The sequence below is a fragment of the Schistocerca piceifrons genome, chromosome 2 (genome assembly GCF_021461385.2).
Source record: "Schistocerca piceifrons isolate TAMUIC-IGC-003096 chromosome 2, iqSchPice1.1, whole genome shotgun sequence".
NCBI lineage: Eukaryota > Metazoa > Arthropoda > Insecta > Orthoptera > Acrididae > Schistocerca > Schistocerca piceifrons.
The window spans coordinates 572,396,520-572,412,165 of NC_060139.1; the positions used below are offsets into that span (position 1 = coordinate 572,396,520).

General features: G+C 40.4%; 1 protein-coding gene across 1 annotated transcript in view; it reads left to right on the top strand.

Moving 5' to 3' along the window:
* Positions 1–15,646, top strand: part of LOC124777314 (sushi, von Willebrand factor type A, EGF and pentraxin domain-containing protein 1) — a 154,213-nt gene that overhangs the window by 101,707 nt on the left and 36,860 nt on the right. The window contains exons 44-49 of the mRNA XM_047252670.1: positions 4,260–4,391; positions 4,651–4,816; positions 7,651–7,902; positions 7,989–8,121; positions 8,360–8,530; positions 8,820–9,057. Of these exons, the coding sequence (XP_047108626.1) occupies positions 4,260–4,391; positions 4,651–4,816; positions 7,651–7,902; positions 7,989–8,121; positions 8,360–8,530; positions 8,820–9,057 (1,092 nt within the window). The remainder of the gene's footprint in view (positions 1–4,259; positions 4,392–4,650; positions 4,817–7,650; positions 7,903–7,988; positions 8,122–8,359; positions 8,531–8,819; positions 9,058–15,646) is intronic.

Consider the following 15,646-nt stretch of genomic DNA (forward strand, 5'->3'; position numbering starts at 1 on the left):
TGTTGAAAGATGTGAAAATTACCGAACAATCAGTTTAATAAGCCACAGCGGCAAAATACTGACGCGAATTCTTTACAGATGAATGGAAAAGCTAGTAGAAGCCGACCTTAGGGAAGATCAGTTTGGATTCCAAAAAAATATTGGAACACGTGAGGCAATACTGACCTTACGCCTTATCTTAGAAGAAAGATTAAGGAAAGGCAAACCTATGTTTCTAGCATTTGTAGACTTAGAGGAAGCTTTTGACAATGTTGGCTGGAATACTCTCTTTAAAATTCTAAAGGTGGCAGTGGTAAAATACAGGGAGTGAAAGGCTATTTACAATTTGTACAGAAACCAGACGGCAGTTATAAGAGTCAAGGGGCCCGAAAGGGAAGCAGTGGTTGGGAAGGGAGTGATACAGGGTTGTAGATTATCCCTAATGTTATTCAATCTGTATGTTGAGCAAGCAGTAAATGAAACAAAAGAAAAATTTGGTGTAGGTATTAAAATCCATGGAGAAGAAATAAAAACTTTGAGGTTCGCCGATGACATTGTAATTCTGTCAGAGACAGCAAAGGATTTGGAAGAGCAGTTGAACAGAATGGATAGTGTCTTGAAAGGAGGATATAAGATGAACATCAACAAAAGCAAAATGAGGATAATGGACTGTAGTCTAATTAAGTCTGGTGATGCTGAGGGAATTAGATTAGGAAATGAGACGCTTGAAGTAGTAAAGGAGTTTTGCTATTTGGGGAGCAAAATAACTGATGATGGTCGAAGTAGAGAGGATATAAAATGTAGACTGGCAATGGCAAGGAAAGCATTTCTGAAGAAGAGAAATTTGTTAACATCGAGTATAGATTTAAGTGTCAGGAACTCGTTTCTGAAAGTATTTGTATGGAAGTGAAACATGGGCGATAAATAGTTTGGACAAGAAGAGAATAGAAGCTTTCAAAATGTGGTGCTACAGAAGAATGCTGAAGATTAGATGTGTAGATCACATAACTAATGAGGAGGTATTGAATAGAATTGGGTAAAAGAGGAGTTTGTGGCTCAACTTGACAAGAAGAAGGGACCGGTTGGTAGGACATGTGCTGAGGCATAAGGGGATTACAAATTTAGCATTGGAGGGCAGTGTGGAGGGTAAAAATCGTAGAGGGAGACAAAGAGATGAATACACTAAGCAGATTCAGAAGGATGTAGGTTGCAGTAAGTACTGGGTGATGAAGAAGCTTGCACAGGATAGAGTAGCATGGAGAGCTGCATCAAACCAGTCTCAGGACCGAAGACCACAACAACAACAACAACAACAACAACAACAACACTGAATTGTAGGCCTCAAAAGGAACTACAAAAAAGTCTGAGAGAGCATATGTTTATTTTTTTACAGTTGAGTCACAGTCACCCTTTCTTTGCTTTGCAGGTGCTGTAACGTGTGATTTCTAAATCCAAAAATCATCATTGTTGGTCAATTATATACGACAAACATATGTTCCCTCAGGCTTTTATTTTGATATTTTTGACCTCTGTATCCTAGTACTGTGTAACTTGATGTAGCTCTTATGCATTACGTGGCATATATCAAGAGAGTGTGCTGGTGGAAAACACTTTTACACTTAATTTAGCAGCTGATATTTAGATGGCTGAACAGACTTTCATGGAACATAGCAAAGAACCTTCCCGACTGAAACAGCTTTCAAACAAAAGAAGTTGTTTTAAACTCAGACCTTTTGTTTGTGAGCTACGATGCCACAGACAGATGCACGAGTACACATGTTAAACTTATAACACCCATTTGTTTGCATTGGGGATTAAAAAGCAGCAGCATGGTTCAGAGATTCACAAATTTAAAAATACGGTTGAATATCTAGCTGGAATTTTATAACCCATTCATCAGGGTGAAGGTAGGAAACAAGGAAAAGTGCACATATCCAAAGGAAAAGGGAAAGCCACTACAAAGCTAGCAATGAGGTGAATTTGGAGGTAATAATATTGTCATTATTTTCCTTATACTGAATCCCCCACACCCAGGCTGATAAACATTAATGCAAAAACAGTATCAGCCACTGTTTTATAAATTAACATTGCAAATAAGATAACATTAATCATCATTATCATCATCATCATTTAAGACTGATTATGCCTTTCAGCGTTCAGTCTGGAGCATAGTTCCCCTTATAAAATTCCTCCATGATCCCCTATTCAGTGCTAACATTGGTGCCTCTTCTGATGTTAAGCCTATTACTTCAAAATCATTCTTAACCGAATCCAGGTACCTTCTCCTTGGTCTACCCCGACTCCTCCTACCCTCTACTTCTGAACCCATGAGTCTCTTGGGTAACCTTGCTTCTCCCATGCGTGTAACATGACCCCACCATCTAAGCCTGTTCGCCCTGACTGCTACATCTATCGAGTTCATTCCCAGTTTTTCTTTGATTTCCTCATTGTGCACACCCTCCTGCCATTGTTCCCATCTACTAGTACCTGCAATCATCCTAGCTACTTTCAGATCCGTAACCTCAACCTTATTGATAAGGTAACCTGAATCCAACCAGCTTTCGCTCCCATACAACAATGTTGGTCGAAAGATTGAAAGGTGCACAGATAACTTAGTCTTCGTACTGACTTCCTTCTTGCAGAAGAGAGTAGATCGTAGCTGAGCACTCACTGCATTAGCTTTGCTACACCTCGCTTCCAGTTCTTTCACTATCTTGCCATCCTGTGAGAATACGCATCCTAAGTACTTGAAACCATCCACCTGTTCTAACTTTGTTCCTCCTATTTGGCACTCAATCCGTTTATATCTCTTTCCCACTGACATTACTTTTGTTTTGGAGATGCTAATCTTCATACCATAGTCCTTACATTTCTGATCTAGCTCTGAAATATTACTTTGAAAACTTTCAATAGAATCTGCCATCACAACTAAGTCATCCGCATATGCAAGACTGCTTATTTTGTGTTCACCTATCTTAATCTCACCCAGCCAGTCCATTGTTTTCAACATATGATCCATAAATAATATGAACAACAGTGGAGACAGGTTGCAGCCTTGTCTTACCCCTGAAACTACTCTGAATCATGAACTCAATTTACCGTCAACTCTAACTGCTGCCTGACTATCTATGTAAAGACCTTTAATTGCTGGCAAAAGTTTGCCTCCTATTCCATAATCACGTAGAACAGACAATAACATCCTCCTAGGAACCCGGCCATATGCCTTTTCTAGATCTATAAAACATAGATACAATTCCCTGTTCCACTCGTAACACTTCTCCATTATTTGCCGTAAGCTAAAGATCTGGTCCTGACAACTTCTAAGAGGCCTAAACCCACACTGATTTTCATCCAATTTGTCCTCAACTAATACTTTCCTTTCAACAATACCTGAGAAGATTTTACCCACAATGCTGATCAAAGAGATACCTCTGTAGTTGTTACAATCTTTTCTGTTTCCATGTTTAAAGATTGGTGTGATTACTGCTTTCGTCCAGTCTGATGGAACCTGTCCCGACCCCCACGCCATTTCAGTTATCCTGTGTAGCCATTTAAGACCTGACATTCCACTGTATTTGATGAGTTCGGACTTAATTTCATCCACCCCAGCCGCTTTATTGCACTGCAATCTATTGACCATTTTCTCCACTTCCTCAAATGTGATCCTATTTCCATCATCATTCCTGTCCCATTGTACATCGAAATCTGAAACATTACTGATCGTATTTTCACCTACATTGAGCAACTCTTCAAAATATTCCCTCCATCTGCCCAAGGCATCAACAGGATTCACCAGCAGTTTTCCTGACATGTCCAAAATACTTGTCATTTCCTTCTTACCTCCCTTTCGAAGACTGCTAATTATACTCCAGAATGGTTTTCCAGCAGCTTGACCCAAAGTCTCCAACCTGTTTCAAAAGTCTTCCCAAAATTTCTTCTTGGATGCTGTAATTATCTGTTTGGCTTTGTTTCTTTCTTCAACATAACTTTCTCTGTCTACCTGAGCTCTAGTATGTAGCCATTTTTGATATGCCTTCTTTTTCCTTTTACAGGCTGCCTTGATTGTGTCATTTCACAAAGCTGATTGCATCATCCTACCTTTACACACTACTATTCCAAGACATTCTTTGGCCACTTCTAGTACTGTGTCCCTGTACCTTGTCCATTCCTTTTCCATTAATGCAACAGATTATAATTTGGAAAGAACAGTCATTTCTTACACTATCTTTTTGTCATCTACACTTAATCCTAGTATGATAAATTCCCTTATCTTTTTGCAGGAAAGAATTGTGAAGAAGATATTGTTGACTGTAAAGAAAATTCCTGTCCACCTTCTGCAACATGTATAGATTTGACAGGAAAGTTTTACTGCCAATGTCCATTCAATTTAACGGGAGAGGACTGTAGAAAAAGTAAGTAATATTTTTTAATGTCTGTATTAATCTCTTCAGGATTTCACTGCTGCAAAAATATTAAGTTTAAGTGGGAATATTTTCAATTGTATTTCTTTAGATGTAAATTTAAGTGGAACGAAGATGCCTGTTCTTCAAACATAACTGATTTTGTTTATCTGCTTTAATATAATGCGTCTTATCAGTTAAGAAATTATTAAATCCTCCATTAAATAATAGAATTTAAAACCAATGTGTAACTTATTTTAATTTTTTTCAGCTATCCAAGTGGATTATGATTTATACTTCAGTGATCCATCTCGCAGCAGTGCTTCCTTGGTTGTACCATTCTACCTGGGTGCTAAAACGAGTATGACCGTAGCAATGTGGGTACAGTTCACACAAAAGGATGAGGCTGGAACATTTTTCACTATGTATAGTGTTAGGTAAGTGTAAAAGTTGCTTTCTCTGTGCAGTTATTTTTCATTACTGGTTAGAAATTAATAAAATAATCCTCCCTGGTAGAATGCAGAATAGAAAATGCAAGGTCATGTAAAATTACTGTAAAATTACAGCAGGTGCTTTTGATGTGTCCTTCTTGAAAATGGAAGATAAATTTTGGTGTCAGACCCTATCCTATATCTGATGAATTTTCGTGATATTCTGGGTAGGACAAACAATATTGCCCTTAATTAAGTGAACCATCTGTCAATCAATTTACGTAACATGTTCAAACTCCAAACACAATAAAAGACATGGTTATAAGAAATCCACTGTTTATTAGTTCATGACGTGACAGCATACACATCAATACAGTTTAGTGACATGTACAAGACACAGGTACAGACTGCTGGCCGGAGCCAGAGCTGGTGCATGACAGTATAAATGGCATTTGCCCACCACAGGCCAATAGCAATCAGCTGCAGGCAATTGGGGCACCGGACCTTCACTGGCAGCCTCTGGTGGGGGCCTGGAATAGCTGAATGATGCACTACTCAGACTGTGTGACGCACACCGCAGCAGTGATGGCAAAGGCATAGTAGTGGAAATGTTAGTACATTTTCCTCTTTTCCTTGGGGGAAAGAGCGACCAGATGCCTGTTCCTGCACAACATGCTGACAGGTGACACATCCATAATGACTGAAGCAGTTGTCATTGGCATGAATAGTTCCAGACCCATGCGGTCAAGTGAGTAGAGGTGGAAGTGGAGGGACCATGAACCTGCTCCTTCCTCCCCTCCCAGGAAAGCAAGAGGACAACCCCAGCACACCTTAGGCAGAGGTTAAGTCAATATTGGTCTTGAGTCCTAGTGCAATGAGATGAGGAACCCAGTTCCAGAGGGAAGACAGGCAGCACCAGCAGGAGGACGGCAGGCACTGGCACCTTGCATCATGGTGGAGGTGCCTGTGTTGGTGCAGGAGGCACCTGCATCAAGGCAGGAGGCACCTGCATCAAGGCAGGAGGCAACTGCATCAAGGTAAGAGGCACCCAGAACACTGTGCGAGGCATCACTGCATGAGGCCCCTATGGGTGCACTGGGGATACCTGGTGTCCACTCCTATGAGAGAAAGGCACCACAGAGACGTCGAGGGACTGAACTGCGCCATCCACGTCGGGGCTGTCCACCAGCAGGAGGGTTGGCGGGCACAGCTTGAGTAGTAGTGTGCTGCCCACAGCGAACTGCTGATGGATGCCATTGAGTGAGCAAAAATCTTTAAAGTAGGGATCCGAATACAGAGGACCTTTGTCTGACACCACTGTACAAGATAGGTCATTGACGGGAAAAATGTTTTGATAATTCCGTGGTCGTGACATCTTCTGCAGTAGAAAGGCAGTGAACAACATAAGGAAATGTGTAAAACAGCCAGCAATTGCAAATGCCTAAAAAAGCCCAGCAAAATTTATATGGATTCTGTCTCAAGGTAGCAAATGTGCTGGCCAGAGGGGAAGAACAGTGCACGGTGTTGTTTGTCGAGTTGAACACTTGTGACAGGGCGTGATCAAGCGTTCCACCTCCTGATCAATGTGTTTAGCACTGGGTCTGCAGCTACTGGGTATGTAATTCTGGAGTTTGCAATGGGTTAAGCATCAGTAGCCTGTCAAGCTTCCATGGCAATGATTCATCCTGAGCAAAAAGGATTGGGCCCTGTCCGCAGTTGAGACAGTGTTGCCATATTAGTGTGCCACCACGTAGGGAAGAAAGACAAAGAGTATGTTACAATAACAGTAAATTCAAAAGCATCAAACTCAAACAGATTCTCAGTATGAGGATGATTAAAAACGAAATAAGTGCTTTTGATGGCTGCTTGTGGCACTGGGAAGTTCTATGCAAATGGCAGAGACCTGTGTGCATGTGCCATGAAAAGAACAACAATTACGCATAATATCAAATGACAGTGAAACCAGTCCCAAAAAGAGGGCTAATCAACACAACAGCTGCTTTAAAAGCACACTGGACTTCAAAATATTTTTGAGGTCTCATTCATATTGGTATTTATAAGATATTTTTTACATGACTTTTCAACAGTTCCTTACTGTGGTACTTACCCAAAAGTTCATCATTTTTGTGTCTTACGCTGCATGCCCAGAATAACAGATTGCATCTGTATATATATTTGATTTTTAAATTAAGGGAACCACAAAATCCCGTTCTTTTACTCTTTGATAAGTAATTCCCAAAAACATTTTGCTAGCTTTGACGAAGTTGCATGTTTATACAGAGAACAATCTGCAAATGAAAAAAGCATTTATACATATCATTTCTGAAAATAAGTCATACCTCACACTAATTTATTGAAGTAAGAATGTGCTGAATGAACGAATTGATGATTACTATTGTATTTCACTAAACATGTCTTATTTATTACACAGGATAAAATGTGCATAATCATTATCATAATTTCAAAGCAATGTGTATAATGAGTGATCTTTACTATATAAATTGTGAGAAGTAACACTAAATATTTGAAAAATGTTACTCCACAAGTGGTCAAAAAATATAGAAAGTTGGTGAACAGAAACAAACTTTGAGTTGTTTTCTTTTTCCACTTATGTAATGTAATTGTAGTCCATTAGAATGTATTCATTGGGATAAACCTGGTATTCTGTGTCTGAAAGACAGATTGTTCCAGTAACAGGTGTACAAGTTCCCGTGCTAAAAAGAATCAAAGTTTCAGTGAGTGAATCAGGATAAATCTGCCCATGAAAATATAACAGAATTAACAATAAATTTATTCTGTGATTTATGTAACTCAGTAACTTATTTAATGATAATTTACAGCTCTCCTCATGTTGTTACTGGCAAACGAGTTATGCTGCAAGCCCACAGCAATGGGGTTCAAGTGTCATTATTTGAGGACCTTCAGGATGCATACCTCGGATTCCGAGAATATGCCACAATTAATGATGGTCAATGGCATCATGTAGCGATTGTCTGGGATGGAGAGAAAGGTGGAGAGCTGACACTCATTACAGAAGGACTTATTGCAAGCAAAGTAGAAGGCTATGGCGGTGGTCGGAAATTACCTCAACAGTAAGTTCACAATTTGATTGGCAATTCAGTGCATTCTTAAGTGCAGTCTGATGCATCAGATTTTTACAAGGAAAAATGTGTTTTAGTGCCTGGGTGACATTGGGAAAACCGAGTGCCAGCAACCCAAGGGGATACATTGAATCAGGCTTCCAGGGTCATTTGACAAAGGTGCAGGTGTGGAACAGGGCTCTTGATGTCACAAATGAAATTCAGAAACAAGTAAGTTACTTTTTTAAGTGTACCGCTTGTAGTCATTTTTTGTAGATGTAGATGTGGCCAAATGCAGTGTAGAAATAATCGAGTAAATATTTGATCTGGATTAACTTCTGTGCACTGTTGCTTAGATATTCATTAAGGAACAATTTCATGCACTAGTAGACATGAAAACTATGTAGAAGTTGCTGTGACATTATATCTGAGTTAAATTTTTCTTTCCCCTGTCTTGTACATCCCACAGGTGCGCGACTGTCGAACTGAACCTGTCTTGTACCGTGGGCTAGCATTGACATGGGCTGGATATGACATTACTGTGGGAGGTGTAGAACGTGTTGTGCCTTCACACTGCGGACAAAGACTCTGTGCTCCAGGGTATTCAGGAGCTCATTGCGAGCAGCTGCAGGTGGACAAGGTATGGAGCAGTTTCTTGTAGTTTTACCATAGTGATTTTAATAGTACTATCAGTAACAATCTTATTTTTTGCTTCATTATTTTGCATTCAATACAAAAAGCAGACATGTGCATAAACTGTGTTTGCCTATTGCAGGTAAACTATGTGGAACATAGTGGCAGCTTTCTCATGTCTTTTGTATAAGTGTTTCTAATAACACAGATACTTAGTATTCAGATGATTCTCTAGTTTTTCTGTACTTTTGTTTATAATTTTTCTGATTAATTATGTAGATTTTCTCTTAATAAAGGTGCCACCTCGAGTGGAACATTGCCCTGGAGATTTGTGGGTGCTTGCCAAAAATGGATCTGCCATTGTGACATGGGACGAACCGCACTTCAGTGATAATGTGGGTGTGGTTCGTGTTGAAGAAAAGAATGGGCATCGTCCAGGCCAAACTCTCCTGTGGGGCACCTACACTATTGCCTATGTTGCTTACGACCAAGCTGGAAATACTGCAACTTGTTCCTTTAAAGTGTATTTGTTGGGTAAGTTACACTGAAGGAAAAAAAACTGAAGTTTCTGAGTAATGACTGATCGAGCAATTAATTTAATATACATTTATGGATTTAAATCCTGAGTAATATGTATTTTATCCAAAGAAACTTAGTTCAACTTCCAGAAGTTCACATACAAGTCTCGCACTTGCCATTTTAAATCCAAAAAACAATTCTCATTGCCATCACCTAATATAGTAAATGAAATTAGGTGCAGGCTATATATATGTTGACAAAGCAACTGTTATGGCAGAATACAGACTTGTAGGCAGCTGTACATGTGTGATTGTCCTACAACATTGATATAGTTTCTTCCACTGAAATAATATACGGCTATAATTTGTCAATAACACCTAAAGAAAATTCAAACTAGAAACAATATCATCTACTGAGTTCAAGAAGTATCAGTTGGGGAACATCAGCCATAGAATTAAATAATTCCAGCTGCGTAATCATTGATAGAGAGTTGTGTAAAATGTTCTGATTGAACACACTCACACTATGTTTGTAGATTAATTTCTTATTGTTGAACAGTACATTATAAAAGTTTGCTGGTTTATGGCACTGTGCAGTAATTCCTTATGCCACTAAATGACATCATTTCTGATTCAGTTTTACTGTATACTATTCACCTAAACAGAAGGAAGAATGAGACACCAAAAACATTTTTCTTAAGAAGAAACTTCTTAAGTTTCCATACATGCAGTGAATATACTGAAGTAATTGTTTGCTGTAGCTCTATTATACAGTTTTTTTTTTTTTTTTTTTTCATAGAGGCAGCATCTGCCAACAAATTTGGCTGTTTATAAGACTACATGCACTTCTATGAAGTGTATGGCAGAGGGTACTTTCCGTTATAACAGTTATTAGGGCTTCTTGCTGTTCCATTCATGTATGGTTTGCGGGAAGAATGATTGCTTAGCCTCCATGTCCACTGTACTTTGTCTAGTCTTGTCATCTTGATTCCTATGGGAGAGATATGGAGCAGGTTGTAGTACGTGCCTAGATTCATCACTTAAAAGTTGGTAATTGGTTTTGTTACAGGAGTAAGGCACCATTAGACAGATCATCGACAAATTGCACTTCCTCTTATATCAGACAGCATAGTTCGAACTGAAAGTCATTTATGACACCCATATACACTCTCTTGTGACCCTCTGCATTCTTAAATTTATGTGTATTTTCACCAAAAATGTTTGTGCCCCTTTTCATTTTGTTGTTGTTGATATCTTCAGTTGGATGACTGGTTTAATACAGCTCTCAATGCTGGTCTCTCTTGTGCAAGCCTCTTTCTTTTTTCATAACTACTGCAACTTACATCCTTCTCACTCTGCTTACTGTATGCAAACCTTGGTCTCCGTCTATAATTTTTATCAACTGCACTTCCATTACCAAATTGACAGTTCCTGGATGTCTCATGATGTGCCCTATCACCCAGTCCCTTCATTTAGTCAAGATGTGCTGTAAATTTCTCTTTTTCCCAAATCAGTTCAGTACTGCCTCATTAATTAGGTGATCTACGCATCTAATCTTGACCATTGTTCTATAGTGCCGCATTCCAAAATCTGTAAGTCTCTTATTGACTGACCTGCTTATTGTCCATGGTTCATTTCCACACAAGGCTACCTACACTACAGACAACTACCTTCAGAAAAGATTTCCTAATACTTAAATTGATATTAGATGTTCACCTATTCCTCTTTTTCAGAAATATTGTTCATAATATTGCCAGTCAGCTTTTTATATCCTCTGTATTTCATCCATCATCAGTTATTTTGTTGCCCAAATAGCAAAACTCATCTACTACTTTTAATATCTCATTTCCTAATCTCATTCCCTCAGTATTGTCCGACTTAATTTGGCTACAATTTATTACCTTTGTTTACAATCTTTCACAGAATTACAATGTCCTCAGAAAACCTTAAAAGTTTTTCGTTCTTTTCCCTGAACTCATAAATCCCTTTCCAAATTTCACTTTGGTTTCCTTCACATATCGTTCAACACGGGACTGGCTCCAAGATAGACCCCAGGGGTGAGAGAATTTGTCAATGATCTGGAGCTGCTGCGTATTACTACTTAATTAAACTATAATGGTGCTTTTTATTACCAATAACCAAATTTAAGGCTGGAAAACTCAAAAAAAAAACATCATTTTTAGTAACAAAAATTGTAATTTGAGAAACATTTTTTTTGATTTGGCATTTAACATTAACTTTTAACATTACTGGAAATAACTTCTTAACAGTTAAATGGCACATGGTTTCTCATATTGGCTTCAGCAGTTTGTTCCACAATGTTTTCTAGTTTAGCATGCTTTTTCTGATAGATCATGCAATCGCAAAGTTACGTGGGGCACTCAGTATACCTTGTGGTTATGAACTGTAACAATAAAAACTTTGTCAAAAGGTAAAAAGACAGAGTAGAGTCATGATTTCATTTTCACTGTGATTATTTAATGATCTTCCACTTTAAAAAATATACTGAATCCTGTCAAACTTGTTGACATTTAAATCTGATGATGAATAAAATTCAGAGCGAAAACATGCCATTATTTGTAAATAAAATCCAGAGCAACTGAGCATCCCAGCAGGATGTTCGAGTGCACACAGTGCTTGCTTTCTCTACCAGGAAGGCAATGCAGCCTAGGTTTGAGCCCAACTCGTGGTGTGATGAACAGGACTGGGGAGCAGGTCAGCTTGAATGTGGCTTGTAGGCAGTTTCCCATATCCACCTAGGTAAACAATGGGCTTGTTCCGCACTTTGAACTCGGTTACATAATACACAAAAACTAAAATTCTGTCCCAAATTAACGAGAAATTACACTGATCACAGAGAGAAAGAGTGCACAACTTTCTTTCTTAGTAGAGGGGAGGGGAGGATAGTGGCACGAGGAAAGGCAACTGGCTAACAAGTGTATCAACAATGCCCAAGCTGTATAACAAATAACAAGCTGACCCTGTAAAAGAAATGAGGAAATGCCAGAGCAAAGACAGACAGAGACTCCAAGGAAGAGGAAAGACTCTCAGAAGTCAAAATTACTGTTCTGCCAAGTAGACTATGACTTCCACACAAAAATTATAAAAAAAGTGTGCATGCAAGACAATACAGTTAAACTTTGCTGATACCGCTGCCCACAATGTGACATCACAGGCAGTGAACAATGACAATGTGACTGCTATATGTTGCACTGCCAAATGATTCTATTCTACATACTTTGACCATAGAAGCCCAGAAGTAAAACGCTACTTGTACATTCCAGTGCCTGAAACAAACCACATTCTTTTGTGTGACAATATCTTCATGAAATTCCAGACCACATTACATTGTCCCATAGTCATCCTGTAGGGAGGACGGGGGAGAGCAAGAGGAGGCACTTACAGGATTCGCACATATTTCTAGAAATGATTCAGTGGAATCACAGATCTAGCATTGCTGAATGCAAAGGAAAACACTGTGGCTTTGGTAAACACTACATTGTTTGGTTGTGATGTTCTTCAAGGGAAATTATAGCAGTTTGTCATCACACTGGTTTTGGTGTTGTTTTGCAGTTTTTGGGGATATGAACACTTACAGGCCATTGCCAAAATAGAGCACCTGATATTTTCTCTGTTATTCGCTTGTACAGCCCATAACAAGCTACAGATAGGGACGGTTCCAACACCCAGCACATTATAAACATTTCTACGGGATACCTGCCCGGCACCTGCCCTTCACCTCATGCACATCTTAATCTCAACAGTCAGTTTGCATTTGATCTGGCAAGGTGAGCTGAGACTTCATTCAGTTTAACATGGTGGAGCAATTGTAGTAGAGTATGGAGAATAAGGCCATATTATTGGTGTCTTCACCCGTACTTCATCTTTGGATCCAGTTACAAAAGATATACCAATTTCTGCATGGAAGAGAGGAAGAAAAGGTTAAAAATCAAGATATAACAGATGTTTGGACCTTCTTAAACTATATTCTTCTTAAACAATGCAACCCAATCTGACATTAACCCAGAGAGTTGTAAGTACTGTAGTACAACTGACATGGCTACAAAATAATGTGCCAAACTAGGGATATGTGGTGTATTTTGGCTTTAACAAGTTGGTTATACCAACCAATATGATAACTGTTTAAAAAGGTTTCCACATATACACTCCTGGAAATGGAAAAAAGAACACATTGACACCGGTGTGTCAGACCCACCATACTTGCTCCGGACACTGCGAGAGGGCTGTACAAGCAATGATCACACGCACGGCACAGCGGACACACCAGGAACCGCGGTGTTGGCCGTCGAATGGCGCTAGCTGCGTAGCATTTGTGCACCGCCGCCGTCAGTGTCAGCCAGTTTGCCGTGGCATACGGAGCTCCATCGCAGTCTTTAACACTGGTAGCATGCCGCGACAGCGTGGACGTGAACCGTATGTGCAGTTGACGGACTTTGAGCGAGGGCGTATAGTGGGCATGCGGGAGGCCGAGTGGACGTACCGCCGAATTGCTCAACACGTGGGGCGTGAGGTCTCCACAGTACATCGATGTTGTCGCCAGTGGTCGGCGGAAGGTGCACGTGCCCGTCGACCTGGGACCGGACCGCAGCGACGCACGGATGCACGCCAAGACCGTAGGATCCTACGCAGTGCCGTAGGGGGCCGCACCACCACTTCCCAGCAAATTAGGGACACTGTTGCTCCTGGGGTATCGGCGAGGACCATTCGCAACCGTCTCCATGAAGCTGGGCTACGGTCCCGCACACCGTTAGGCCGTCTTCCGCTCACGCCCCAACATCATGCAGCCCGCCTCCAGTGGTGTCGCGACAGGCGTGAATGGAGGGACGAATGGAGACGTGTCGTCTTCAGCGATGAGAGTCGCTTCTGCCTTGGTGCCAATGATGGTCGTATGCGTGTTTGGCGCCGTGCAGGTGAGCGCCACAATCAGGACTGCATACGACCGAGGCACACAGGGCCAACACCCGGCATCATGGTGTGGGGAGCGATCTCCTACACTGGCCGTACACCACTGGTGATCGTCGAGGGAACACTGAATAGTGCACGGTACATCCAAACCGTCATCGAACCCATCGTTTTACCATTCCTAGACCGGCAAGGGAACTTGCTGTTCCAACAGGACAATGCACGTCCGCATGTATCCCGTGCCACCCAACGTGCTCTAGAAGGTGTAAGTCAACTACCCTGGCCAGCAAGATCTCCGGATCTGTCCCCCATTGAGCATGTTTGGGACTGGATGAAGCGTCGTCTCACGCGGTCTGCACGTCCAGCACGAACGCTGGTCCAACTGAGGCGCCAGGTGGAAATGGCATGGCAAGCCGTTCCACAGGACTACATCCAGCATCTCTATGATTGTCTCCATGGGAGAATAGCAGCCTGCATTGCTGCGAAAGGTGGATATACACTGTACTAGTGCCGACATTGTGCATGCTCTGTTGCCTGTGTCTATGTGCCTGTGGTTCTGTCAGTGTGATCATGTGATGTATCTGACCCCAGGAATGTGTCAATAAAGTTTCCCCTTCCTGGGACAATGAATTCACGGTGTTCTTATTTCAGTTTCCAGGAGTGTATGTTCATATTAATAATAAAAAAAGGGATGTATGAATGAAATTTGCGTACCTTCAAGATATAATAATAATCTTCAAAAAAATATTGGATCGAGAACTATCAAGCATTTAAGATACTGTAAGCTTTGTGTTCTTCCAGTCAAATTTATTAATTGGGGCATGGCACATTCTTAAACTCAGTAAATCAAAAGTGGCACTTTTGGAATCTTGCCTCTTGTATAAATTTCTGTGGATACCCATGCATTCTCCCTAGCTACCAATTGTTAGCAACATATTTTGCAGGGAGCCATTGCGATCATTTTTTATTGTAATTGAAAATTGTTGCTGTAATCATTTAGCCCTTTCTCTGAGTCACTTTATCAAGTAATAATGAATCTGCATTTTATTCTTGTGCTTGAGAAAATTTTGTTTCATGAGAATGACATAAAAGCATTGCTGAACATCCCAAAGTCCATTTGTTGACGACAGAGGCTGATGACCAAGTGGAGCTGAAAACTGATAACACATTTCCTAGCAGTGAGACTCAAGTGCCACGTAGTTCATTTTAGCCCAGGCCCAGTTAGAGACACACTTTTTTCATGCCAGTCACAGCCCTCTTACTCTTTCATTCATCATCTCAGTTTCAATAACTTGTCAGCTCAAGTTATGCTCAAATAAACTGAGCAGTTTGATGATAATTGGTTAGGCTACTATTCTGTCTAGTTCCTCCCCCAACTATGGCTTCCTTTTCATGTCTTTCAGTTCTTACAACTGCAGTCTAGTTTCTGTTCAAGATGCAAATAAGCTTTAACTCACTGTATTTTTTATCCCTGGTAGTTTGAGAATTTCAAAGTGTTGTCCAGTCAACATTGTCATACGCTTTCTCTAAATTTACAAATGCTATAAATATAGGTTCATCTTCCTTCAGCCTACCTTCTGGCATAAGTCATAGAGTCAATGTTGCCTCAAGTGTTCATACACTTCTCCGGAACCCGAACTGGTCTCTCCTGAGGTCTGGTTATACAAGTATTTCCACTCTAC